At 39.6% G+C, this 27,820-nt stretch overlaps 1 protein-coding gene across 1 annotated transcript in view; it reads right to left on the bottom strand.

Moving 5' to 3' along the window:
• Window positions 1-14,666: 14,666 nt before the first annotated feature.
• Window positions 14,667-27,820, bottom strand: part of pcp4b (Purkinje cell protein 4b) — a 48,190-nt gene continuing 35,036 nt past the window's right edge. The window contains exon 3 of the mRNA XM_022197206.2: window positions 14,667-15,387. Within this exon, the coding sequence (XP_022052898.1) occupies window positions 15,257-15,387 (131 nt within the window). The 3' untranslated portion in view covers window positions 14,667-15,256. The remainder of the gene's footprint in view (window positions 15,388-27,820) is intronic.

The following is a 27,820-nucleotide window of genomic DNA, read 5'->3' as shown; positions in this document are numbered from 1 at the left end:
GCAATTTAGAGAGCATGAAGAGGAAGGACTTTCCCCCTGAGTTCACTCCCAACACTCCCAATCAGTCACACACTCACTTTCTTCTCTGTGGTCTCACAAGAACTCTCTCCCATTGTTTCCTTGACATTGTGGTCGGTATGTTTATCTCTCTTTCGGACCCATTATTTTTCTTCCCAGTTTTGACCTCCGTCTCCGTTCTCTCTGTCTCAGATCACTCTATTGATCCGGCAGCTCGTCCGTCCTTGTCCTCCGTGAAGGACTGGAAGAGCACAGAATGTGTCTGACAAGAAAATTGTTTCCCATGAGCTTCCTTTGTCAGACCAAGCAAACTGACGTGTTCCCAGCAACTAAGAGGGCACTGCAGCACCCCACCTCATTTTTTCATAGATTAAGGTCTGTGGACTTCTGTCGATATCTTGCAGTTTGTACACATCCGTCAAAAGGTGACATGTAGCAGTTGGTGCTGAACATTCATTTGACAGTGATGACCAAGGAAACTGATAGGTACTAGTAAAAAAAAACAAGTTTTCAAAACCAGTGCTTTCTTTCAAGAACAGTTTTTTTTCTTATTTAAAGTTGAAAATAGGGGAAAATACCTGGACAATCACATTTTTTAACCTAATTAAGATTCAGTAAAACAGTGTAATTTTACGGTCACAAATTATAAAAGTACAAATTACTAAATACAGATTTTTGATATTGACATTATGTGCGATCCATTATGTGTTAATTATATTTTTTCTGTTGATTTTACTAGATATTATCAGTAATTTAACAAGTGGCAAAACCTGCAAACTTGCAGTTTACAAAATTTCTGCTAATATGATATTATTTATATACATAGTTTTTCTTTCAACTAATGGCAAATATTTGTAAAATGCATTTTTTTCCTGGTTTAGATACAGTATAAAAAAGTGGAATTCTACGCTCAACTTTTGTAAAAGAACAAATTGCTATTTGCAAAAAGTACAGACTTTTGATGTAGACATTATGTTTGTATTTTTGCTTGTTGGTATTACTGTCAATGTGTAAATTATTACTCTTTAAAGATTTAACTGGTTAGTATCTGTAAATTACCAAAAAGGGAAAACTTTTAAAATAACAGTAAATTGTTCAAAAAATGTAGAGTTAATTTTTTTTACAGTGTTTGTCTTGATGTAACAAGTACAGTCCTATAAAACATAAAAGTTCTTATTGTATTTGTCTTTTTTCTGAAGTGACATAACTACAGTGTATCACATTACATGTTAGGCCTGTGGATAGTATTGATCTGGCTGATGGAGAAATGTCCTATGTTCATGACTATTCTTTTTCCTGTGTTCAATGATGGACGGTAGAGAGGTTTACTGTGAAGGGCTTCTGAATTATATTTGTAATTGGTCAGCCTTTGCACACAGATCAGCGGTCAGATGAATGCACTGCATCACATAGGAATAACTTATTGCAGTGTCTAACATAATAAGGGGTTTGCTTTTTATCTTCAGCAAAGCTGTGTCAAGCAGTGCACTAATCAAACCAGTGTTTGGGGTCTGAGTCCTGCTGGGGCGGCCATATTTACTGTTGGTGCTATAATGTGCTTCAGATAAATTTTCACCAACTGCCTCAATTATGTTTTGCTCAAATCTAATTTGAGTTCAAGCTGTCAACAGGGACCTGTCAGAAAATAAAAGCTGTCGTTCACATCTCAAAGCAAAACTCGCTCTACTGCTGTTTTATGGACTTTTCATCCAAACTGGAACAGTGGGAAAGCAGATTACAGTAAATCTTTCAGAGGATTGCATCATGTTTCATCATTCAACAATGATGGACTGAACAGAGGCGTGTTGTCTCTTACTGATCTGTTTGGGAGCTCATCGGGTCTCATGATTCCACTCTAGAAAGTCGTCCCATCTGCTTAAGTCAGTATCTTGTAAATGATAGCAAATGTTCACTTTACCGTCCCTTCAAAAGAAAAGTGTCACAAATGAAACAGAAAAATGTAGCAGAAACACATAAAAATAACCGTAAAAACAGCAATCACCACAAATATACAACCCAAACCTACAGGAAAAACCTTCCCAGTAACATCACTCTTGTTTAGCAGGAGTGACACAGGTCAGCTCAATGTCTTTGATTGTTCTCATTTTGTGTCTTTGTAGTTTGGTTCTAACTGATCAGAGTACAGTATTACACCCAGGTAGCTACACGTTCATGTACAATGACTGAATAACAGTTGTAATGTTGATGTAGTATTTTGTCTGATTTCCACAGTTAAGGAGGATTTTCAGTAAAAACTGATTGTGTTTCAGAGATTTTAAAGACTTAAAAGTTGATTGACTTGGGTGAGCATTAGGCGGTATTAATGATGGCACAGACCAGGCAATTCAATGACTTCCAGAAGATGGTAAGAGCATTCAGCAGAGAACAGACCCCTCATCCTGACTCTACTTCCCTTGAACACACATTTCAATTTCAATTTCAATTTCAATATACTTTATTGTCCCACTTGGGGAAATTTGTGTTGGACTTAAAGCTGTGCTACCAGTATTGCACAAAAAACACGTAAAAACAATGTTGTGCATAAAAACACATAAAAGCAATATAAAACACATTATAAAAAAACAAAAAACAAAAAAAAACAGTATTGCACATAAAACAGTATTGCACATGTCCCAAGGTCACACGACACAAACATACACTATAGAAAATTACACACATACACCGCTTTATGCATCTAATATCCCTCCTTTCCCCACCCTTCCCCCATAACAATGGAGAATAGAGGGAGGAAGAGCATACAGCCCGATCAGGCGGGGGAGAGTGTAGTCTGATCAGACTCCTCTCCTTGGCTCAGCCTTCCTCTAGCTCCTTTGTGTACATAGTCTCATTCTCTCTCTCTTTTTTTCATTATTTTTCTCTCTCCTTCTCTTTACTTTCTATCTAAGCTCTAACTTAACCTCATTTTTTAGAAGTCCACAAACTGTTGGATGTGGACCCCACTTACACCAAGACTGATCTGACCTCTTCCTCCTTTCACCCCCATGAAATGCAGAACATCCTCATACAACTGCCTCAATTCAGAAATGAGAAATTCAATTAGGACTCAACTGTACATCATAAGACAGTCCAGGAGATAATGCAAGAACAGAGAGCTGCAGATAACGGGCAACGGACCATGCACTGCCTGTGACTCCCCAGTTCAACTGCCCAGTTGACAGACGAAGCAGGGGGAAACATTGATAAGCCCTTCCACAAACCTAACCCTAAGCACTCCGATCCCTAGCCCCTCTAAACCTGAAGGAAAATGGGGGAGTATTTAGAGATTTTATTGTAGTCCAGTTTTGCATCCACCCCGTATAACTCTTTGAAATGTATTGAGCAACATGCTGGATGTACTCCTTTAGACATTTTGGTCCACTGGGGCTCAAAGCTTCACATGGTTTCTGACATGCTGCGAGGACCGAACACAGATCTGAAAACCAGAGTCTGATTAACCTTCTCGTTGAACTGTACTGTCTTTACACCGATGAGTGCATGTGTCTTTTGCTTGAAAGCAAGCGGACTTCTTGAAGACATTTCACCTCTCATTCAAGATTCTTTGTTGTGGAGAGACTTAAATATTTATTTAGGGTGAACAGTAGGTTGTTGCTCAACCTGAAACTCATGACTGAAAGTATGAATGGTTGTGAAACTTTCTAGAGAGGGATGTCAGGACAGCACTGTATGTGGCTGATAAGTGGTGCTGTAGACAACCCCCTTATTTACAGAAGGCAGTTACAGTTTAAATATCCCCACCAATGAAAATAAAGCTGTCTTTTTTACCATGTTGGCATGTCTTAATGATGTTTTGTCTGCCAGAAGACATGTCATGAGTGAAACAAATAGTCAATGCCACAGATAAACATTTCCAGCTGGAATCTGTAGTCTCCCAAGGAGACTCAAGATGGATTCTGACTTCTGAAATTTCAAACATAACACTTGTGTGGTGGGGCTTACAATTATTCATTCTGTGTCTGGTTCAAACATGAATTGCTTCAATTTTACAGCCATTGCCATTGTGTAGAACAGAGTAGTTTTACAGTGTTTTAGCAGAGTTGTGGATGAGCTGGTGTGCTTGAAACTAGATCTGCATATTTTCGGGGGAGCAATGGTGTAGAGTTGCATCTAAGACATTTCAAGGAAATAATAGAATTTTGTCATGGAAAAAGCTTCAAAATGTGTAACTTTCATTCAAAGAGATGAATTTTCAGGGGGTTTATCAATGACTAAACAGGGACTTTTCAAAAATGGCTTCCCTCAGTCTTATCTCTGTCCAGAATGTGGACTCTGCTGTCCCTTGTCATTTAGATTTAGATATTGAGTATTGAGACGCTCTCTCCTGCGTTGTATCATGCTTGTGAAGTGGTAGTTTTGTTTACTATATATAGTTGTGTTCACTCTTTGTTTTGTTTGACTGCAGATACAACATTGCTCACTTTGTGTTTGGGTGTTCTGTCCTCAGAGTGCACCAGTTTTTGTTCAAAGGTGTTAGTGGGTACGAAGTACAAGGGGATGTTGTGTTTGAAGACAATCCTTCTAAGTTTCTCAGACATTCCAGCTACATACAGGATGGTGATATTCTTCTATTTTCTGTTTGATGTTGTAGTGTGTTTTTCCAGATTATTTTTTTTAGCTGACTTAATGAAGGCCTGGTTGGCTTAGCTACAGGTTTTAAGTGCTTTCTTAAAACCAGCAGAACTGAGGAAGCCTCTTGGATGTGGTGAAATGTCTTCAAAATGAAAAAAAAAAGATCCAGTTGACTCTACTGGAGGCTTCCACCTAGGATTATTATGACCAGGATGACTAAGAATCCAAACAGACATAGTCATGGGTGATTTTATTTATTTATTTATTTATTGTTTATTTAATAGGGACCAGTGTATACAATAAACATGTATAACACTATGACATTTATAGCCAGAGCTAATTTGCAAAGTCCGTCCCTAGAAGGGCTTTTACAGAAGAGAGAAAGAAGAAGAAGAAGAAAAAAACAGCAACAACATTAATACAAAAACAAATACATTCTGGTCAATCTAAAAATGGTTGCAGACCTGATCCCCTTTTAAAACCCGCTTCAGTTCATTTTTAAAAGCCCCTAGATCTAGGTCTTGTTTCAGTTCGCGTGACAGAGAGTTCCACAGTTTAGCAACCTTAACAGAAAAAGCAGATCTTCCAAACACAGTGTCTCTCCTAGGCTCTTTCACATTCCCATTAAAGGCACCGCGTGTTCTTGAGCCTGTTGCTCTAAGTGGAACAATGAACTGTCCAAGAACCTCAGGGGCTTGATTGTACAGACATTTATACATTAATTTTAAATTACAGAAATTTATAAAATTTTCAAAATTAAGAAAGTGCAACCTCAGCAAAACTTCACAATGGTGGGTTCTAACAGATTTTCTAGCCAGTATTTTCAAGGCTCTATTATAGATCATTCTTACTGGACGAATTACTGTAATCGTTGCCTGTGACCAGGAGGTTATACAATAACTGAGATGAGAAAAAATCATAGCATGCATAAACACATTTGCTGCTTGAAATGATAAACAGTCCCTTATGTGTCGAAAGGTGTACAGATTTGCCTTGGCTGTTCTCATGATCTTTTTAATATGACTTTCAAATGTTAAATGGGAGTCTAAAATCAGACCCAGATATTTTACTTCCTTTACTTGTTCAATGACTTGACCATTAATCGTCAGGTGCAGTTCCTCATATGGACAGCATCTTGAGGAAAAGCAAACTGACACTGTTTTATTGACATTTAAGGTGAGCCCTGAATTTTGAAACCAAACTGACACAGCATCTAAATGACTCTGCAGCTGGGCAGTTATGGCTTCAACATTTTTACTGCTCACATAAACAACTGCAACTTTCTGGACCCGTGAGAATCCTCAGTTCACATATGATCAATCAGTGTGGATGTTCAAAATAAAGCATCTTGTATATCTTCATATAGAGAGGGATTTGTTTGCAATATTTAGCCTATATGTTTACTCCAATAAACATGTTATATCTCCTCCATTCTTGAGTTGAGCCCCAATTAGTGCAAGACTAATTGGGAAAGATTATCCACCCATCCATCCATTATCCATACACCGCTTAATGCTCATTAGGGTCGTAGGGAGGCTGGAGTCTATCCCAGCTGACTTAGGGCGAAGGTAGGGGTTGCTAGTTTATCACGTGGCTACATACAAATAATTACACTCACACTGACACCTACAGACAATTTAGAGTTGCCAATTAACCCCAGCATGTTTTGGACTGTGGGAGGAAGCCGGAGTACCTAAAGAAAACCCACACATGCACATAAAGAACATGCCAACTCCAAGCAGAAAGATCCCAACAAGGCAAGGATGTGAACTGGGGATCTTCTAGCTGCAAGGCAAAAATGTTAACCACCAAGCCACAGTGCAGCCCTGGGAAAGATGACAGTGCAGTATAAAGTTTAGTATACAGTAAATGTATCATTCCCCAAATAATCCTTAGAAGTGGTATTTGCAGTGACAAAAGGTGAAGTCTCATTAGTGAGAGAGGAAACCAGGTATAAATAGAACCTGGTTTCTGGGGTTGATTCACAATCACAAGGTCAGTGGAGCAGCTGTACTGCCGGGGGATAAGGTTTCTAGGACACTGTTCAGTTATGAAGCTGAGAAAACATGCTCCACTATGCATTTAGAGACAGAGTGAGATGGCAGAAAGAAGGAGAGACAGGAAGAGCGGTAATTTTAGACAGCAGTGATCTTTCAATTTGTACAAATTACCCCACAACAGGCATTTTTAGCATCTCCCTTTAACATTCAAAATCTGGCAAGTGACAATAATGCATTCTGATCACCTTTGAAGTGGCAAGAGATCTTTGTTTCCTCCTCCTCTGTATCATCTGCCAGTCCTGTTCAGCTCACAGACTTTACACCGCTTGGTCATTATATCCTGGAGCACCTACCGCTGCAGCAACTGTCACCGCTGTGCAGTATCTACGCTTAAAACCATGGCTCATTGGTTATCAGCTGCTTCTGAACATTACCTTCACCCTCAGGACTAAGATATTCCTACTGATGAAAATGTCATTATTGCTCAGTAGCTGGCTAAGATAATATGGAAAACTGTAATTGCTGCTGTGCTCATAAACTTCACCTAAATTATTTTTAGCCCAATAATCATTTTGTATACAGTAGCACAGGTTTAATCACTTCACTAATAATAAGATGAAAAAAAATGAACAACATTCTGTTAATTAGAAAGGCCTTTGCTCAAAATAACAGTGTCTTGGAGATTACTGTTTATATACAATAGTAAAGAGCATGGAGGTCATGGGAGTCTTGAATTTTTAATAACTAAATAAACAGATTTTTACTGAAGAAATCATTGAAACCCATACGTCTGTGCCACGAAAATCTAAATGCATTTTGGTTCTTTCATAGGTTTATTTAAGGTGTTCTGGAAATGTGGCAAAATCAGCTGAGTCAAAAATATACAGGACTCAGCCACAAGTCTTACAGGAGTGAGCGTCTCAGCACAGATGTGAAAAAGCAAATCCTTGACTTAAACAAGTCAGGAAAGTCACTTGGAGGCATTTCAAAGCAGCTGCAGATCCCGAAACTACATACGTACATGTAAACAATTGTAAATGCATGACACAGCTCACTGCCATGATCACATGATCAGGAACAAGCTGCTGCAGAGAGGCAATTGGTCAGGATGGTCAAGAGTCAACCAAGAATCAGCAAAAAGGTGGTCTTCAATGGATTAGGAGCTGCCGGAACAAAGGGATCGGTTTCCACAGTAAAGCTAGTTTTACAGTGCTGTGGGCTGAGAGATCGCCATGTAAGAAGGAAGCCAATCGTCTAGAAGCAGCACCTTAAGACTTGACTGAAGTTTGCTGCTGATCACATGGACAAATATTATGAAAGAAAGTTCTGTGGTCAGATAAAACAAAAACTGAGCTATCTGACCACAAATACCAGAAATATGTTTGGAGGAGAGAAGGTGAAACCGTTAACCCTAAGAGCATCAAACGTACTGCATGGTGGTGGTAGTATTATGCTTTGGGGCTGTTTTGGTGACAGTGGGCCTTGTGCATTACGCAATGTAAAAGTATCTTGTCCAGGAAAACCTGAAATTGCAACTGTCTTGGAGGCAGTTGGGTTTTCCAACAAGACAATGACCCAAATGCATCAAAAATGGTAGAGAAATGGCAAATTTAGGTTTTAGTCTGGCCTCCCCAAAGTCCTGACTAAACCCCATTGGAAATCTGTGGGCTGTGATGAAGGAACAAGTCTGTGTCAGAAAGCCAACAAACCTAGTTTAACTGTACCAGTTGTGACAAGAGGAGTAGTCAAGCATACAACCACCTTGTGGACATCTACCATACAGTAAGTGTCTAGTTGAGGTTAAAAAGACCAAGGGATGCTTAACCAATTACTAGCATTGCTCTGTGTATATATTTGACCCAGCAAATAAATAAATGAAGAACCAAAATGCATGATTGTTTTCTTTCTGACAAAGATGCATGTGTTTCAGCTTCCATCATAGATAATTCTGAGTTTTACAGGTCACTGAAATCTCAACACAAGCATGATATACATGATCTTTAAAAACATATGTAAACTTTTGTTTACAAGTGATCAAAATCTGCTTCAGTGAAAGTGATTCAGTTTGAAACATCAGTTAGGTTTCTCCCTGATGCTGCTGAACAGTGACATAAAGAAGTTAATAATTCATTCTCTCTTTAGTCAACTTGTGAGTTTGTACTAAAGTTGTAACCTTTGGGATTATAGTTACTCCTGGAAAACACCATTTAATCCACAGGGATAAAAAAAAAAACCCACAAGCAACAGCTGCAATCAGTAAATAGAGCCGCTTTATTAAATGCTGATGCAGCAAACCCATAATGGGCAGTCCCAGTAGCTTTGGTGATCCATTGTATTGCTGCAAATACTTCCCAATAATGGCAGATAATACCTATATTCCATTAAAAAAAGGTTAATAAAATTACAAGAATGTTGCATATTTGTGTTGTTGTAGAAGACATCAGTCCTAACATAATCACAATTGTGCTTGATGTGCTCCGTTACTCTCAATAAACCAGTTTGCTGTCAGCTAACTGACAACTGGAAAGCAGCAGAATGAAAAGATCACAACGCTGCAGCTGACAGCTAGCAGGGAAGCAAATAGAAGAAGTGCTAGATTTTTTTAAATCCTAAATTTTATGTTAATTATAGTGGAGAAAGTGAATATCTGGAATGTACAGCAGCATATTTACTACCTGAGGCAGTGACACAGTGAACCTTATGATGGAGGGATATAAGATAGTAGACTGTCAATTAAAGGAAAAATTCCATCAGTGGATGGTTTGATCAAACAAAACAGAAACTTTGAGCAACTTTGTGCACTAAATTAAAACTTTAAAACTGATCTAAATTCGAAATTTTTTGTACTTAAAAACATAATTAAAACTGAGCAACCTTACACAGAACTTCTTGCTTTATGAAGAGCAGAAAATCAGCACAAAGGGGTGTTTTATGTAAAAACATTAAATCCAACTCCTCAGGCGCCTGTCTGTGTTTCTGACAACAAAAATGCAAATGTAAAGTTTTAATCAGCTTGTACAGTTACTGCAGGATTTTCTTTGCTTTGCTCCGCGCTGCGAGAAGTAAGTTTTGATTTTATCCATCAATGCTCAATCTTCTGTCGCCTCACGGCAGGAGATTTGTTATTTAAAAAACATTGTTTGGTAAAAGAAATCCACTTTAGATAGAGAATACTGCAATGCAGCCAACTGAAACGCGAGATTTGCCGATACTATATGTGCTAATAAACTCCAGTTAGTGGAGTGTAAGAAGCCAAAGCTCTAATTATACTAATTCGGGGGGAAGCATCAGTCATTTGTACACACAGGGTTGTTATTTCTGACAGTGAAATTCCTCACAGGCACACACACTCGCTGATTAGATCAAATTCATGTGACTGTTAGTGTGACAGGCTACTAATGACTAATGTAATTTTAATGAATCAAACTTAGTGGAATCATCCATCTCCACATCTACAGGGACCACGAGCCTACAGTGCAGGAAATACCCTTGTCTCTAAACAATGAATCAAATCAGGCAAGACGAATGTGTGAGATGCTAGGTCTCCACAATACTGTGAAAACCTGAATATTATATTCGGATTTGGTTTTATATTTTTATGGAAGTATATTCAGATGCATGTGCAAGTGAATGAGTGCAGCAGTGTGTGAACCAATCATTAAAATGTCAGTTTTCATAAGAACATGGATGATTAATTATTATCAGTAACCGCGTAGTGTGAAATTGATTTCTGTAGCTGTCAGGAGATAAGCAAAGAAAACAATGATACGCCATAAGCACTGAATTTATCTTTTCATTTTAAACAGTATAGCGGAATAGGGCAAAAGTATTTTGATGCATTGTAATGTATATTTACAGTGTATGTACATTTTCTATTTTTAGTGATAAGGTGTACTTCTGTACACCTTATGCTCCACCCACCATCTCTGGATATTAAAGATTTATTCTGGTGTCTGCAGGAGTGATATTCATCTCTATAGGCAGAACAGGAGGCACCCCATGAATTTCACAGTCCCATTCTCTGTGCATGTGGAAATTTTCATCACAGTACAGTTTGAGCACATGCATCACCATATCATTATTACAGCGATGGTCCAGAAATGGTCCACAGTGTATCCCTGCTGTATTTACTCTCTGTTCTGATGTGTGTGACGCATAAAGAAAGGTGCCTCTGTTGACTTTAAAAGCCGCCCTTCCAAACATGAACTTCAAAATAGTCCAGCTCTGTCCTGAGACCGTGGTGCTGTAATCTATCTCCAATTTCTAGGTGAGAGCAGAGCACCTTCCAGCCGCTCTCCAGGGACCAAGTGAGCACCAGAAGTGATGACACAATTCACTGTCATCCTGCCCCTATCAGCTGAGAGGTGAGAAGAGAGAAGGAGACGAGAGGAGAGGTGCAGTTTATCACGATCCAAGAGCAGAATGAAATTTCCATATGTTAATGTAACGATTGAAATTCTATTAGAGCACATTCACGCAAACACAAACAGGAGTCTGGTAGAGCCATGGGAGGACTGCTATCCTCTGTGGGCCTCTGGATGACTTGGCAGGATACTTTTTAGTATTCGTCAGGGTGGAAAATAAAACAAGCAAGCAAACAAGAGAAACTGGAGGGAGTCATTTATTTCCACAAGACAGTGACCTTCAATAAAAATCCAAAGGTCGCTGCACTGTAGCTTTTAAGGGAGCAACACTGTCTGCTTTGTGTTGATTTGTTAGCAGGAAAATAAGACACACTGCAGCTCAATAATGCCATCGAGACATTTGAGTCTGTTATGGAACACGAGATATACATCTTTGAGTGTGTGTGGCCCTTGCCCTGAAAACCATCTGGTTGTAGATGTCAAGAAATTGGTTGCACTTGTCTCAGCAGTTTAATCCTCCCACACTTACAAAGCTGATCTGCAGTGAGGATCATTTCCCTGTGGTGCAAAGGTCACCACTGATGTTGGCATAATGCAGGTCAATGAAGCCCAATTCTACAGTGTCATGATTGTAAGAAAATCTGTGAAATGTCTTCTTAACCCGTTAAACTTCAGTGTACCGCCGGCGGTACACTTACTAATTTGCATAGGATTTTAAAGAATGTCCGAAGGCTGGAAACGCGATTATACAAACACGATATGCTGATGGAAAGCTTAGATTCTCATGAATCCGCCGGTATAAACCACTTTCAGATGTGATTACCACAGCGGGTAATATAAACACATTTGTCCGACAAACAACGAATATCCATCCATCTGTTCTCTATACACGGCTTCAACGTACACAGCGCGACTCACATTTCCGGGTTCATTATTACACACAGATGAAAATATTCCACAAAAAACGGCCATAATCCAACCTTGGACATCCAGACGACATAAGCCAGTAAAATATTTTGTCCAAAACATGTCCTGAAGTCCATATATAATCCACGAATAGGTCGTTTTCAAGGAAATGCACCTCGCGATGCGCGTCCAATATTCCCTGTATTTCTCGTCATATTTTTTATTTACAAATAGAATATTAGCGATTTTTTGTACTGAAAATGGCTGGAATTGACTGCAGCTGAAAGGGTTTTAAGCTATGATGGTTTAAACTTCAGATAGGCTTATACTTCTAAGTACCTTTCAAAGTGTAAGAAGACGTTTACTACATTACTTTATAGCCTTCCAGAAGTTGTTGCAGTGATCGTGCAAAGTTTTCATTGGAACAGAATGAATATACTACTAGGAAGGATCTCACCCAGCTCCTTAAACATGCTTCCTAATGGCCAGCAGGAGGCGACTCCTCTGCTTGCAAAACAAAGTGGAATTTTATAAAATTCTGAGAAAACGACGACTTTTCACTTGCTTTAATAGCTCTGTAAACATTTTCTTAACAGGTTTATGGTGTCAGTCACTAGTTTCAAGTCTTATTCAATACAGCATGATGTTTATTTTGTAAATCATGGACCCATTCTGAGTAAAACAGAGGATAAAGTAGAGTGTGTTCAGGTGTTTGGCTACCTTGTGATTGACGACTTGCTACCGCATAGGGGTACTACTGTCCTCAGGTTCACTTTTGGCTCCAAAGAAACCCCCCATAAAACAAAATAATGGTCCACATTATTTATACACTGAGAGCAGAGTTAAAATTTTGCAATGTAGCATCTTATGATTTATGTTTTTTAGAAAATACATGGGGCGCTATTAAAACCTGCTACCATAGAATAAATTCTGTCATCACAATGCTGCTATGGGCTAAATGCTAATGTTAGCACCTAGCATGATCTCAAGACAAGCACACATGATGTTTTTGTACTCTTGGTCTCCTATGCAGTGGTGTGCTGGGGAGGAGGTGCTCTGAGTAGGATAAGAAAAGGCTCAACAGACTGATTAAAAAGAGCCAGGTCAGTCTGTGGCTGCCCTCTGGACTCCATTGAGGTCATGGGGGAGACGGGGGTTCTGGCCAAACTGTCTGCCATCATAGAAAACACCTCCCACCCTGTGCATCAGACTGAACAGCTACACTCTGAGTGTAAGAAGGAGCGTTTCCGCAGGTTATTCATCCCTACATCAGTCAGGCGCAGACGCTAGAAAGCAAATCTCGTTCCGAAATCGCGCGATAGCTTGCGCCAAAACCGGTGTTTTGACATATCGAGCTATCGCGCGATTTCGGAACGAGATTTGCTTTCTAGCGTCCTGAGATTTGGATACAGACCACAACAAAGAGCCATCACCAAGTAATGTGGAGGTTTTCGTTCACTTCTCATCTCTAGTATGTTGTGGGACACTCGTTGAGACTATCCGAGCCGGTCAGTGTGGGGAAAAAAGCACGTTAGGGCGGACTTTGACGCGGGGGGCAAGTTGCCCCATACTTTTCGCTAGCTGAGCTGCTAGCTGAGCTGCTAAGCTGCCTGCCTGGCTAAATACTGGAGCTATGTCGAAAATTCATTTTTCCATCACTCACATGTATGAAATGACATATGAAAATAGACCCCAGGTTGAAAAAAAAAACGAAGTTCCCCTTTAATAATGGGGTGAAACACAAAGGTTTTGGGGCTCATCTTGCAGGGGACGTGAATGTGTTTCTCAAATTTCATGGCATTCCATCAAGACATTTCTCTCTAAACCACATTGGTCAACCTCATGGCCCCACTACAGGAAAGGTTAGAAATGTTCCAAGGAACTGTGAACATACAGAATTTGTACATAACTATTTGTACCAATAGTCTTTCTGATATTTCAGTTTAGACCAAAGTGGTGGACTGACCATCTGACTGACATTGGCATCAATATAGTCACACCATTAACATGGCAATAAAAAACTCTGCTGCTCAAAATTTGAAGCATAGACAATTTGCTTGCTTGAAGACTTGCTAATAGTGAGTTTTGTGTGATGTGATAGCCTTTTATTCTTTTAAAACAGGACTCTGGACTTCAACACAGTATTTTTGCCAGTGTTAGCTGACACGTTTCCTCCTGCAGACTAATGAGGAAGACCACATAATGTGCCTGAGCCATCCTGTGTAATGATGGGAGCTTTGTGCTGTTCTGTGATCGACTTTAAAAGAAGGAAAGCTTGTTTGTGACAGCTGCTTGCTGCTGAAATCTTGGCCACCCAATCATTTACACAGAGCTGAAAGAAAGTCAAACAAAGTGTGGAGCAGCAGCCAGGCAACTAATCAGATGCCAATGTTCCTTCAAATGCATTTTTTCCACACAAACTACTTTTGGAAACACAATAAAGACAGAACCATAGTTTTCAAATTATTTTGCACTTCATGAGGAAATATCACCCTATAATCCTCAACGAAAAGACACCATATTTTAAACAGGTATGTGTTGTTGGGTGGTTTTTGTAAAGTGCCTGAAGCTGAGAAAAGCACAGTGGGAATCAGTCTCTCAGTTAGCCTGGCTCTACATGGAGAAGGTCATCAAGCTGAGAAGGGAATAGATCCAGCCAAGCTCATTCAGTAGAGTTTCTATATATAGTTTGTCATCAGAATATAATTCCCTCTGCATACATCATGCAGCAATTCTGCAGCTATGTGTAGCTTGAGGTGTTGGGCAGATTTTAGTATTCACATGCACCATACACAGTTTCCACACAGAGCTTTTATTTATTCAATGTACATTGATACAGAGTTTGATAGTACCATGCAGGTAAGAAAAATGCCTCTGGGTGACATATTCTGGTCAGGATGAAAAGCTCCTGGATTAGTTTCCTAAAAACAATCTTTACTCTAACATCAGCTTTCGCTCCATCTACTCATAAAATACAGTTTTTGGGAAACATCGTCCTAAGCAGTACAGAAAGGGATGGTGAAGGTGTAACTATGAGGATGAGTACAAAAACATATTCTAACACAAACACCAGCTAGACTTCATGATCTATGGAACATACATGGCAGGACAGAAAACATATCTTTAGAACTCCTCCTGTTACTTATTTATTGATACAGCAGTCAAATAATAAATGATTTCAATTATAATAATGAAAATTCACAGACATGTCATATGATTAACAGGCTATTGCATTCTCTCCCCCCCTCCCAAACCCCATCACAACCCTTGGAGTTCCAACCGGTACGAATTTGTTTACATGCAAATGTCACACCATCGTCACTGTGCCGTCACTTTCCGCCTGCCGTCCCTTCACACAGTGGCAGGGCAACATGGCGCTCACTACGACTTCTCATCGCGCTTCTTCTTCTGGAACTTCCTGAACTGGGACTGGATGGCGACCGCTGCCTTTTCGGTCTCTGGGGCTCCCATGTCGATGTCAAAGTCCTCTGGGACGTCCGTCTTGGACACATCTGGAAGGAAAAGGAAAAAGAAGGTTAGTCACAGCAGTACTATGATGAGTGTGGTCGATGCAATGAGTTGACATTGATGAAAACACTTTCCCGAACAGTGACCACCCAATCTTAGCACAGCAGTGGTTAACAGACAAGCTCATTGTTGAAGCTTGTGCGTGGGACTGTAGCAAGAGCAATAATCCTTACATAAAGACTTTAAAAGGCTGCCATATTGTTTGAGTATTTCCAAAACCAAACATACGACTGGATCTTTCCTGCTTGAGCAGGATTTTTGATCAAAGAGGCAGGACACATTTCACACAATCCCCATATCTGGTGTGACGGTAGTTCCTCCATAGATTTCTATTCAGGTTTCTTTAAGTAGCGAGTTTTCACCTTATAATGTCTTCTGGTGCTGCCATAGGGTATTGCATTTCTGCTGGAAATTGAGAAGTAGTAATTATCTATCCGCCTAAACGGCCCTCCACACTCTACTTGAAGGACTGAATGACCTCTGCCCCTCAATCCCCAAAAGAAATCTCTACCTTTAATAGCACAAGATGGAAGAGAAGCACTGAGGGGGGATTTGGGATTAAGCCTAACCGTACCTGGACTACAATACAAAGACATCAAAGCATCTTCATTTTAATGTCTTCTACATGGATCAAAGATCAGTGAAGACAGAATTTTGACAAGAGGGGACACATTAGCTTCAATAGTTTAGCATGACATCATGTGATAGATAGATACATAGATAGATAGATATTGTGTGTCCCAAATGGTGACAGAAATTCTTCTGACAGGCTCCAACAATAAAGAATACAACACATAAAAACACACTGGAAACACAAGCTCACAAAGTAGATGTATGTAGGGATCCTGTATTTTTACAACCTTTTTGTTTGCTTTTTTGTAAAAAGGATCATAAATTATATAACACAAACTGAGATCTTGCATTTACTAAAGGAAAGATGCTTTCAAAATATATATGTACAATGAATAAGAGACAAAAGTCTACAATACCGTTCCATATCAAACTACTAAATTCCACTTGTTTGCTGATATTTTCTAAACTGTCTTAGTTTCAGTGTGGTCACAGTAAACTGCCTGCATCTGATTTGTGAGTATAGAAACAGCGTTAGATTGTAAAATGTCCACTAGCACTCATCTCCTCTTGTAACAGCTGAGCAGAGTTCCTATGGGGGAGTCTGGACAGCTGTTTCTCAGGTCAAAGGGCAAAGCATGAATTGATCTCCAGTTCTTAATCCTCTCTGAAGCTCAGCCAACATTGACAAAGAGGACACGACTGTAATCCCAGTAAATACTGATTCAAGCTGGTTTGAGCAGCTTTGTGTCTCCTGGTCAATAAGGCAGCATGCAGCACAGCTACTAGTAATCTTTATGTAATAAATGATGGATCATTGAATCTGAATTTTTCATGGAAGTTGAAAGTACATGGCATATAATTGTATTCTTTAAATATGCATATACGGACTGAATTTTCAAGCATACTTAACTATGCAAACTGTGAAAGCTTGTATAGACCTACACAGCTTACAAATCCAGTTGCACAATTTATGTATTTTAAAAGATTAATATAACCGCTCTTTAATAATTCTCCAACAGGGACTGCAAGCATTCCTACAGATGCTAGACATTTCTGCATAGTGTCGTAGTGACATGTTTTGTCTACATGTCCAATGGTTCTAAACATGAAAAAAATAGCAAATTCAGGAGGATTAGACTAATCACACGAATCAGTCATGGTGTTGAGAGAATCTGAGTTTTATTGATTAAAAAGGTGTCATCTGCTGTTATTCTTTTGCCTGAGAGGCGAGCATTACGGGGATTTCAGCGGTATTGCAGCAGGGATATTCAGGACTTTGAGAGGCCATGACAAGCTAACATTTACCCAGGCAGGTTTCTGTGTGGCTCTAATGTCTGTCAGCAGCAGCTTATGCCACCAAGAATAACATGTTTCTCTGCCCCCTGAAAACCGTGATCTGCTTTTGCAATACATGGGATAACTGTATCACTCTTTAACCAATCTACATTCACACAGAACAATTATTCGCAAAGTGAAAAGAAGCCCAGTCATCAGCTGCTTTTTTTAACCTTTTAACTTGTTAGAGTAACTACACGGCAAAAACTCAAAATCTTATCAAGTCTATTTGTTTTATTTTTAGTCAAAATCTCTCACCCTACTCCATAAATTCACTTAACAAGTGACATTTCAGCAGATGGAGGGACTTGTTTTAAGACAACGCATCTTAAATATCTTAAGTCAAATAATCTTGAAATTATCTTGCTTTGAGCTGAATTTTACAAGAAAACTTGAAATAAGTTTAACCTTTGTGTCGTCCTGTGGGTCAAAATTGACCCGTTTTAAAATTTGAAAATATGTGTGTGTGTGTGTGGGGGGGGGGGGGGGGGGGTATTTTTAGGATTTTTTGGGGGAAGATTTTTACTCTTTTTTTGAAAATATTGACAAGAATTTTCTTGCCAAATTGGGGGGATTTTTTTTTTTTTTTAAATAAAACTTTTAAGAGAATTTTTTAAGGAATTATTGGAATTTTCTTCCTGAAAGTTTTACAAATTTTCAGAAAATTGAGGAAATTTTTGCTGATTTTTTTTTTTTTTTTTTCAGACACGGAAACAATTTTTATTGCCTGTAAATGAGGACAACGGGAGGGTTAATACATCTCAAAATAGGAGGTTACATGAAAGCGAAAATCTATTTTTGAGTGAAAAGCTGTTTTTTTTAGCCTATCTGGTTTATTTTAAGACACCTAAGCTTGACAATCCTGGTAAAATACAGCTTAAAATAAGCTTCCCCAGCTAATTTTGAGATCTCAGTATTCTAAATATCATATCTTATTTCGAGAAATCTTACCAAGCCATTTTTTACTTGTTCTATTGGCAGATTTTTTTTCACTTATTTCAAGATAAAAGTTTCTTGAAATAAGCTATTTTTTCTTGTTTTGAGAGGGGCATTTTTTCCAGTGTAATGATTCTCTGCATGGGGTCATTTCATTTCTCTGCCTTAGAACGTTCCTGCCAAGGATTGATCTGCTTGAGTTTGATCAGCAGAGCTTACTGTAGGGAAACACACGACAGACAAGCAGGAAAGCAGAGAGGCGACTCGTGTATTGACTGTGCAGCTAATCCTCAGGTTCCCTCGGGGCTGAGCTTGAGTACCTCTCCCTCGCTGTTCAAGGAGGAAACACTAACTGCTGTGTCAAGCCGAGCTTTGAATCCCGCATTAATTGATATTGAATTTTCCAACGCTCTAATGCCTGCTGTTTCATCCCTGCAGCACTGGCTATTGAGCTGTGCCCTCTGCCGTGTCCACACCAGACATGTTCATAATCTTTGTACGACAAGCGGGTGATGTCTGAAAGATGTCTAGATTGTTAAAGTGAAGGCAGAGGAAGGATGTGATGTGGTGCTGCCTTCCAGCGCTGGAGGGAATATTGTGACTGAGAACATGTCAGGCTCAGGAATGTAATGAAAAAAGTTTTCATTTCAGTTGGAGGCACTTGCTTCAAGGAATGGGCATAAATAACAAATGGAATGGGTTGTACAGTTGAGGGATCATTGTGCTTTAATTAAAGTTCTGATCAATCTGCACCTTTTTTTATGGATTTAAAAGTGTCCACATGTGATTTAATAGTCATCTAAAGGTCCAAATGTTCCTTCAGAAAAGCAGAACCTGTGAAAAATTCTCTTACTGAAGCACAAGAGAGACAAAAAGAGACAAAACACAGGGTGTTCTGGTTGAGGTATAAAAAATAAATAAAAATAGAGGACTGCAGTAACTTTGGACATAAATGAGGATGAAAAGCAAAATATGTAGCAGCCAGGTTTTGGAGGGGTAGTAAAGTTATACTAGTTTGCATACAACAATCAGCACTCCATTGGCCCAGCTAAAAAAAGTATACATGGGTTAATAAAACCACAGAGCTGGCAAAGTAGTGTTAAAGGGGTTAAATTGTTTTCAGTTTTAGGCTACGTTTATACGAGGACCATCTTAACAGAAAACGCAAAAGTGGCGTCTTGTCATTTCACGTTTAGACGAGCGGTTTTGAAGGAAATCTGCGTATATAAGGTGACTCTATAGTGTGTGGAATTCGATTGGATATGCATGCCAGGCAGCTGGGTGGCGCTGTGATAAAACTCCGCCATGTCTACGCGCATGCTTACTATCTCCCTTTTCGGATCTCCGCCGCGGTAAATGTTTATGAATGGAATCTGTACAGATTCTGTACGTTTGTTGGTACGACTCCTGTAGAGTACATAGAGCTGCCAGAGTTGCTTGAAGGTACGAAGGATGGAAATAATCACACATCTTTGTTTACTTCCTTGTACCGGCCGGCAAACCAAAGGACCGGCGCACATATGTGACGTAATCGCGTACACGACGTGGTCAGATCTCGGCAAAGTTTTGCGTTTTGCTGTTTAGACGGAAACGTAACGGCGGAGAGTTTTCAACTTTTCCACTCTGGAGGCCGGTTTCAAATTTTTGCATTTTTAAGCCCCCAAAACGCCGTCTTCATATAAACGATAGGATGTTTTGTTGAAATATTTTGACATTTTTACCAGCAAGCGTCCTCGTGTAAACGCCCCCTTAGTGAATGCTGAGGGTCAATCAGTGAAGTGCAACACCTGTGAGTTCCCAAATCAGCAGAGACAAGTTTCACCTAGTGGCGGCCTGGATGGAAGAAAAAAATCTACACCCTTAAAATACATAAAGTGAATAGTTTTTCTGGACTAAAATCTATACATCCATAAGGGCCACAGTACTGCCAGCATGTTGAAAAGACAAAAGCCAGCGATTGAGCAGAATCTTAGACCCAAGAGATCAATACATCACGTCTTATCAAGAGAATACACTAAAATCTCTTTATCCTCATTGAACATTGTTGAGCAATATGTTGTACAAACTAGATTTGATAGAAAAATGTTCCACAAACACAGAATTCAAGCAAAATATTAATTTCCTTGGAATAATCATAGATAAACATTAATCTTATTTATATCACCTTTAACAAAAACATAGAACATAAAGAGGCTGTAGTAGTGGGAAAAGACAAGTGTATTTTATCACTGGGTTTAGTATATTATCACACTGCAACACTAAAAACCCATTTTGTCAGAAATGCCAGCTGACAGAAACATAGCTGTGAGTGAACCAGTGATTGTGGAGCATGAATGAAACAGCTGATGATCGTTGGTTAACGGGAGCCTGGTTTCAATACCTGATCTGAACTAGTGCTGAGCTACATCTGTGTCTGGCTCTTATATTTCACTGTCAAGATAAACAACAATAATGAAGAAGTCTCTTTTTCACAGTTTTACAACCATTATGTCAGGATTTCTGACTCTTGAGCAGCTGAAGTCTTCCCCATCTTTCTTACTTTCCCCGTCACCTTACCCCTGATCCACCTGTTCTGACCGTCTCCTCCCACTCACACACCTGTTCCCACTTTCCCATTAGCTCTGCTTGTATATTTACCAGCCCATTTCTCCATGTCTCTTTCCAGTCTGTCCATCCTCCAGTCACTATTTTGGCCTGCCTGCAAGCCTCAGTCACTGTTCTTGCTATATTAAAGTCACTGAAATGACCCTGTCCTTCCTCGTCCGTCTGCATTTGGATCCATGTTGAGCTCCATGCAGCTGCTTTGGCACGTTATTTTAAACATTTTCATAGATTTCAACACTACTTGGTAGTAATTTACTCCAAGTTCTAAAATAACAGACAATAAAAGCAATTACCAATGAAAACCTGTCACTTTGATGCTGCATTAGTACTGTAATGTCACATTGTCAGCATTTTTAATCTCAATTATGCATGTGCTGCACATGTTTTTGTAACCGCTGCAAACTAATTAACTTGAGTTTAATATTTGTGGGGACTCAATTGCACCAATCTTAAAGAGCCACGTCATCCTCTTGATGAAGGCTTTGATGGCAGATTTTCATCAGTTTTGGTGAGACAGGAGGCAGCGGCTGGATGTGACAATGACGGATCATTCTCCTCAGCTTGAGGATTCATCCCCTCCACACACACACACACACACGCACACACAACGGATTATCAAGCCTATTACATCTGGCAGCACTTTCAGTGCCCCTGTCTTCACCTAATGGGTGTGTAATATCGGCTGTCAGAGTGCCGTTCTGGATCATCCTGACTGCGCTTTCAGCAAGGAGAACAAATATATATTTACGGCGTTGTGTGTGTGTGTGTGTGTGGTAGCTGCTGAAATGGAAACTCGTATGCTACTTGGTGTGAGACTCAGGGTTTACTATTTTCACGTGACTTCACTGTCCGTTGCCAACTTTATAGTTTAGATGGAATGGATTCATAAGTGACATGATAAGACCATCCTTGGTTGGCTCTCTTTCAAAAGGCCTTTTAAAAGCTGCTCTGATACCCAGTGAAAGCTGGAACGTCTTATTGATTTTACTGCTTAGAACCAGTTGAGCCATGAGAGGGATTTGTGAAAGCGGGGATGAGGTACATAAAAGAAGGACTTATAGACCTTGAGACAAAATGTGGAAAGTAGAGTAAAGTGTGTTACACAGTATGCTTATATCTATTAAAGTTAAAAATAGTGAACTATGTAAAACTTCCTGTGTGTGCTGCACATTAACACTTTAAGGTGCACATTCACCTCAACAACTCTGGAGACCCAAAGTTGGCACTATATTTGTGTATGCTCAAACAGAATCTAATGAGAGAATAAAAACTTATTTCACGCTCTACATATAAGGAAAACGTAAATCAAGTTTTTTTTGTTTTTTGAGCTGTCCTTTTTTGTTTTTTTTCCCCCGAAACCAATTGTTTTGGCAGTTTGTATTGTAATTATAGATGGCAGAAATGGGGCCTGAATGCTGGGGTTGACATGGAAACCCCTGCCAACTTCTGTTACAGACCCCCTGCCCCCTGACAGCTTACTGTACCTGCAAAAAAATGAGGAAATTCTCTAAAATAGTGAAATACTGCAAGAATCCTCTTTTTTATTTATTCTTTGTCTTTAGACTCAGGGATCCACCACAGATAATACTGCAATCTGTTATTTGGTCACACATTACCAAACTATCTCCAGTGTTAATGAGCTCATAGATTACCTGAGATGAAAGCTCCCACATTAAGTGTAAAATCACAGATGCATCAGAATGTTTATCTCGTGCACATAAATGGAAATGAAAGCAAACAATTACTTGAGTGGATTCTGTCATACAAAGACGTGACCTCTGTTCAAAGTTTTCGTCTCTGCGAATAAATCTCCACACACAAAGGCAAAGGACAAAATGTGCATCTCATCCATCACTGATGGACTGACCTCTTACTTTAATGCTTTAGATGTATGTATGCAGGACTGTTAATGTATTCACTGAGTGGAGCAATGGGAAAAGGACAGCTTTTGGCACTTTGATACTCAAGTATAACCTCTTTAAATTTCACACAAAAGCACACGCTGTTTTTTTTTTTTTTTATTCTCTACAACTCAATTTTGGGGTCATTTTTGCACCTTCGACCTTCACCTGCAGAAGGATCTGGACTTAAAAGTATTTTGTGTGTTTTAACCCTCCTGTTGTCCTCATTTATGGGCACCAAAAATATTGTTTCCTTGTCTAAAAAAAATCCAAAAATTCAGCAAAAAAATTCCCCAAATTTCTGAAAATTTGCAAAACTTTCAGGAAGAAAATTTCGATAATTCCTCAAAACTTTCCCTTTAATAGTTTTATATTTTTAAAAAATCCTCCAAATTTGGCAAGAAAATTCATGTAAATATTTTTTTTTAAAATGAGTAAAAATCTAAAAATATCTAAAGGGATGACGTATATACAGTAAAACTTCTGATATGTTTTTTTGTGAATGCTCTTAAACATTTTTAACATTTCTTTTTTTTTTCCCACCAAAAAATGTTCAAAGATTTTCCCAAAATGAAGAAAATGTGGACATCAGAAGTTTCAGTGTGAATTTTTTTTTTTTCCCACATTTTCAAACTTTAAAGCGGGTCAATTCTAGGGACGGGAATTTAGACTAATTTCCGAACCGACTAGTCACTAATTTTATTTGCGACTAGTCGGTTCAGAAAACTTGCAATTTAACCCTTTAAGCGCCAAAGTCGCAATATTGGACAAGCAACATTGCTGAACATAACAAGCCATAGCTTCAAATGTACTGCCTCGTGTGCCTCATGTACTGTACACCAGGAGATGGCGGACATCTGGAACTTCAATCTGAGCATCAGTTGTGGGCGTGTTTTCATTCAAAGTTTTGGAGTTCAGAGTTTGAAAACCGAGGAGACGAGACTCGCCGTCGGAGCGTATCAGAGCGCAAGACGGCACATTTTAGAGTGAGAAAACTCACCATACCGAGAGGTCTGGTCAACGCTGACAAAGTACTTTGTCAAGTAATGGCTTACTCATATTCTGAAGAGGAATATTCACCCTCTGATGAAGATGTTCAGTCGTCCACTGAGACAGAAAGTGCCGCTGCGTCTGTGCGTAACGGCAGCGGGTCGGTGTGCCATGACAGTCCACGAGCAGCACAGACTGGAGCCGATGCTTTGCTTCGGGGTGGGAGGAAGGGACGTGGTGGGTGTAGCTGGAGTGGTCAAAACACCGCTAATGATGAGGGGGGTAGCGGGGGTTGAAAAAGAGACAAGCATATGCTACTGGCAGGTAGCCCAGACGGAACGAGCGTGCGGCGCATGCCCGAGCGTAGAGCTGCATGGCGGCGCCCGGTCGGGACCGGGGGGCATGATGCTTAATGCAGCGTTTAACCGACTAGTAAAATACTAAACGTTTAATAAATGAGTAGGCGGTTAAACGATTAAACGACTAGTCGCGCACATCCCTAGTCAATTCTGACCCACAGCAGGACATGAGGATTAAGAGACAAATGAGTGTTTGAGCATGTCCATGTGCAAACCTATGTGCAATTAAACCGAGCTTATGTGTCACGCAGGAATGTGTGTGTCGCAGCATCTGTGTGTCTGTAGCTGAAAGACAATGTGTGAAAGTCAGGGAAATATCCTTGACCTCTGAGGCCTTGAAATGCCAGACGAACAGCAAAGCATGAGAGCGACCAGAGCGATCGATACAGAAATACACGTGAAGGATGGGTTTTCTATTGATTGGCCCTGTGTGTTTGGTTTTCTACCCTGTTTCAACTTTTATTCTGCTTTGGGATGGAAGTGTGTGGAAAAACCTGCTTGGACACGGTGGAAGATTTGAATAAAGGCAGTGAAGAAACGTGGGTTGTTCAAAGACCTGCAGAGGAAATGTGTGGTTTCAGCTCTTTCTAGCACCGAATGCCTCTGAAACAGCAACATGTTGTGAATTTACTAACAATATCTGACAGAGTAAGATGGATTCATTATGGCTATAATTTAGTACAGTAAAGCTAATTAAAAAAGTGTGCTGAAAATAGGTCATCTTCACTTTGAGAGCTTGTCGCAAGCTAATTATAAAAGGATGACTTTGATCTCTAAGGTGAGCCCATTGGAAATTACGCCTGTGCCTGTTTGAAACGAGGGGGGAGGTGCTGTTGGTGAAGCAGCTTCTACATCATTCTTGAACATTCCTCTGCAAGTTCAACAATTACATTCAGAAACTGAGCAGTTTTCATGTTTTCAGTCCCATGTGAATAAGCAGGTAATCACAGTTCTCCCTGTTTGACAATATCTTACCAAAGGATTACCATGTTCCCTGCTCTTTAATGTTGTTGTCGGTGTGGTTTGTTCGTACTGTATGATCTAAAGCTGTAGTAACAGCTGTTACAGCGACGGGGACAGTCTGTGTTGTACTTGGACTCATGAGGTCAGTGAAGAAATGGAGCATATGGCACAAACACACGACATCTGGACTCCAAGCGCTTCAACCAATGTCACGGAAGAACACTGAGAGGTTTTTGTGGTGGTGGAAAGCAACGAAGTGCAGTATTTAAGCATTTCAAATGTAGTGAAATTAAATCTCAACATAGAAAGGGAAGTATTGCACCTTATCAGTTTGTATTTGAATTTAATCAGCTTACAAAACTCTCTGTCCAAAAAAAAGTCGCTACTTGGATTTAACGAAGCAAATAGGTAAGAGTCTTTCATTGGATAATTACTGCAGTGATGAATATGTTTCACATGCAACAACGTATTTAATCATAGCTGATGCAGTGATGAGCTTCTCTTTTCTGAAACAACCATGATGGAAGACATCCTATGTCATAGAAAAGATGTTGATCTGTCTCAGCAGGGTCAAATTATTGGCCTGCATCAAGCAAAGAACACAACTAAGGAGATTTCTGAAACTATTAAAATCAGCTTAAGAACCGTCCAACGCATTATTAAAACCTGAAGGATAGTGGAGAACCATCATCTTAGACGAACAAATGTGGTCTGAAGAGTCCAGATTTACTCTGTTCCAAAATGATGGGTTCTTCAGGGTAAGCTGAGAGGCGGATGAAGTGATGCACTCATCATGGCTAGTGCTACCAGCCTGTGGGGGTTAGGGTTATGATCTGGGGTTGGTCAGGTTCAGCAACATTATGTTCCCAAAGAATGAGGTCATCTGACTACCTGAATATACTGAATGACCAGGTCTTTACATCAGTGGCGTTATTCTTCCCTGATGGCATGGACATGTTCAAGATGATGATACCAGGATTCCTGGGGCTCACATTGTAAATGAGTGGTTGAGGGAGCATGAGACACTGTTTTCTCATGTGGATTGTCCTCCACAGAGTCCAGACCTCAGCCCCATTGGGAACTTTGGGATGTTCTGGAGAAGACTGTGCAGCAGTCTGACTCTCCCATCATCAACGCAAGATCTTGGTGAAAAATGAATGCATCTCCAGAAAGAAATAAATGCTGTGACATTGCAGAAGCTCACTGAAATGATGCCACAGTGAATGAGTGTCATACTCAAAGCTAAAGGCAGTCCAATGAAATATTAGAGTGTGCAACTTTTTTTATTGGCCGGGCAGTGTATAATGCACAGTTAAATGGCAGAATTCAAATGTCAGTGTGTGACAGCTTGGACCATGGCCATTATGCCAGCAAATACCAAATATTATTGTTGATTGCCTCCCAAATTTATCAGTTAGTACTTTGGTCTATAAAATGTCAGAAAATGTTGAAAAATACTTAAGATGGATTCTTTTGTCCACAAAACACAGATTTTGAGTCAGTTGTTATATAGAAACCAGAAAAAGCTGGAATCAGAATTTTGACTTATTTTCCTTTTAAAATAATTGCTCAAATTGATTGATTGATTATCAAAATAGTTAAATGTAAAAGTTGACAACTGTTTGATTAATCATTGTGTGTCTAACCAGAAACAAAAAACGAAGGCTTCTAAAGCTTCTTAAAAAAGGACATAAGTGCAAATATGTGTTCAGGTGGCTCATGTAATGTTCACCAATCTATTATTTGTTTCTGTTTTCAAGTTAAACTCGTCCACAGTTGCTCTGCCTCGACTGTTTTTCAAGCAGTGATAATTCATTGTCAATAAATTGCAGCACTTCAGTGCCTGCACAGAATGTCAGGGACTGTACCCTTTGAGTAGCTGCAAAACTTTTAATGTGAAAAACATTTCTTTGCATTTTCTGTGCAGAAAGTGTTGAGCTTCAGTGATAGCGGCTTCACAGTCCCTCAAACACCGGCTAAATGGAAGTGACAAGAAATGAGTAATTTAAAACCTTATTGCTATTAGAGAAGAGATGCTCATTGCAGCAGACGTGCTTACGATGTTGTACTGCCGGAATTAGTGCTGTGGAAACCGGCATTATTCTGGATTTATAAAAAGAATCGAATCCAGGCAAATATAGAGGCCAGTTTGAGCCAGCTGCATTAAAAGCAAAACGGCAAATTATAGCATGGGCAGATGAGGAAATGAGGGGACCTTTAACTGAAATAGGATTAAATATGCTTTTGACACACCAAAAATAAGCCTGTCTCTTGTATAAGCCTGTTTCAAATGAGGACCCTGTTGCCTCTGCAGTTTAGATAAACAAAGGTGCTCGCTGCAATTCCCAAAAGCACTCCAAAGTAGGAATATTTGCTCCATTTCATCCAGCTATAGCATCTATGTAATAACAGCCTAATATTGTAGTACAGATAACGATATAGTGCTGGGAAAGAGGACATTCTGCATAAAGAACAGCTTTTATTTTGGATAATTTAGGCATATTTTGCGACTTTTGTTGTTCTTTTACTTTTTCAATGCAGGACATTTATCGGTAATATAGTTTTCTTGCAGCGGGATGTTGAGAAAAAGAGCTGAATATTTCTGCTTCTGCCTGTTTTTCTACATTCTCAGTCACTTCCTGTCATTTTCCATCAACACTGAACACCAGCAGGGACTGTCTGCTGCCTCTGAATGTCTCCAGTGTACGTTTTCATTTGGTGTCTCCAGGTAACCAAATGTAGGATGCAGGAAAGCG

Source organism: Acanthochromis polyacanthus, chromosome 13 (genome assembly GCF_021347895.1).
Source record: "Acanthochromis polyacanthus isolate Apoly-LR-REF ecotype Palm Island chromosome 13, KAUST_Apoly_ChrSc, whole genome shotgun sequence".
NCBI classification, from domain to species: domain Eukaryota; kingdom Metazoa; phylum Chordata; class Actinopteri; family Pomacentridae; genus Acanthochromis; species Acanthochromis polyacanthus.
Note: the sequence above shows the minus strand (reverse complement) of the source record. Positions and strands in the feature narration are given on the sequence as shown.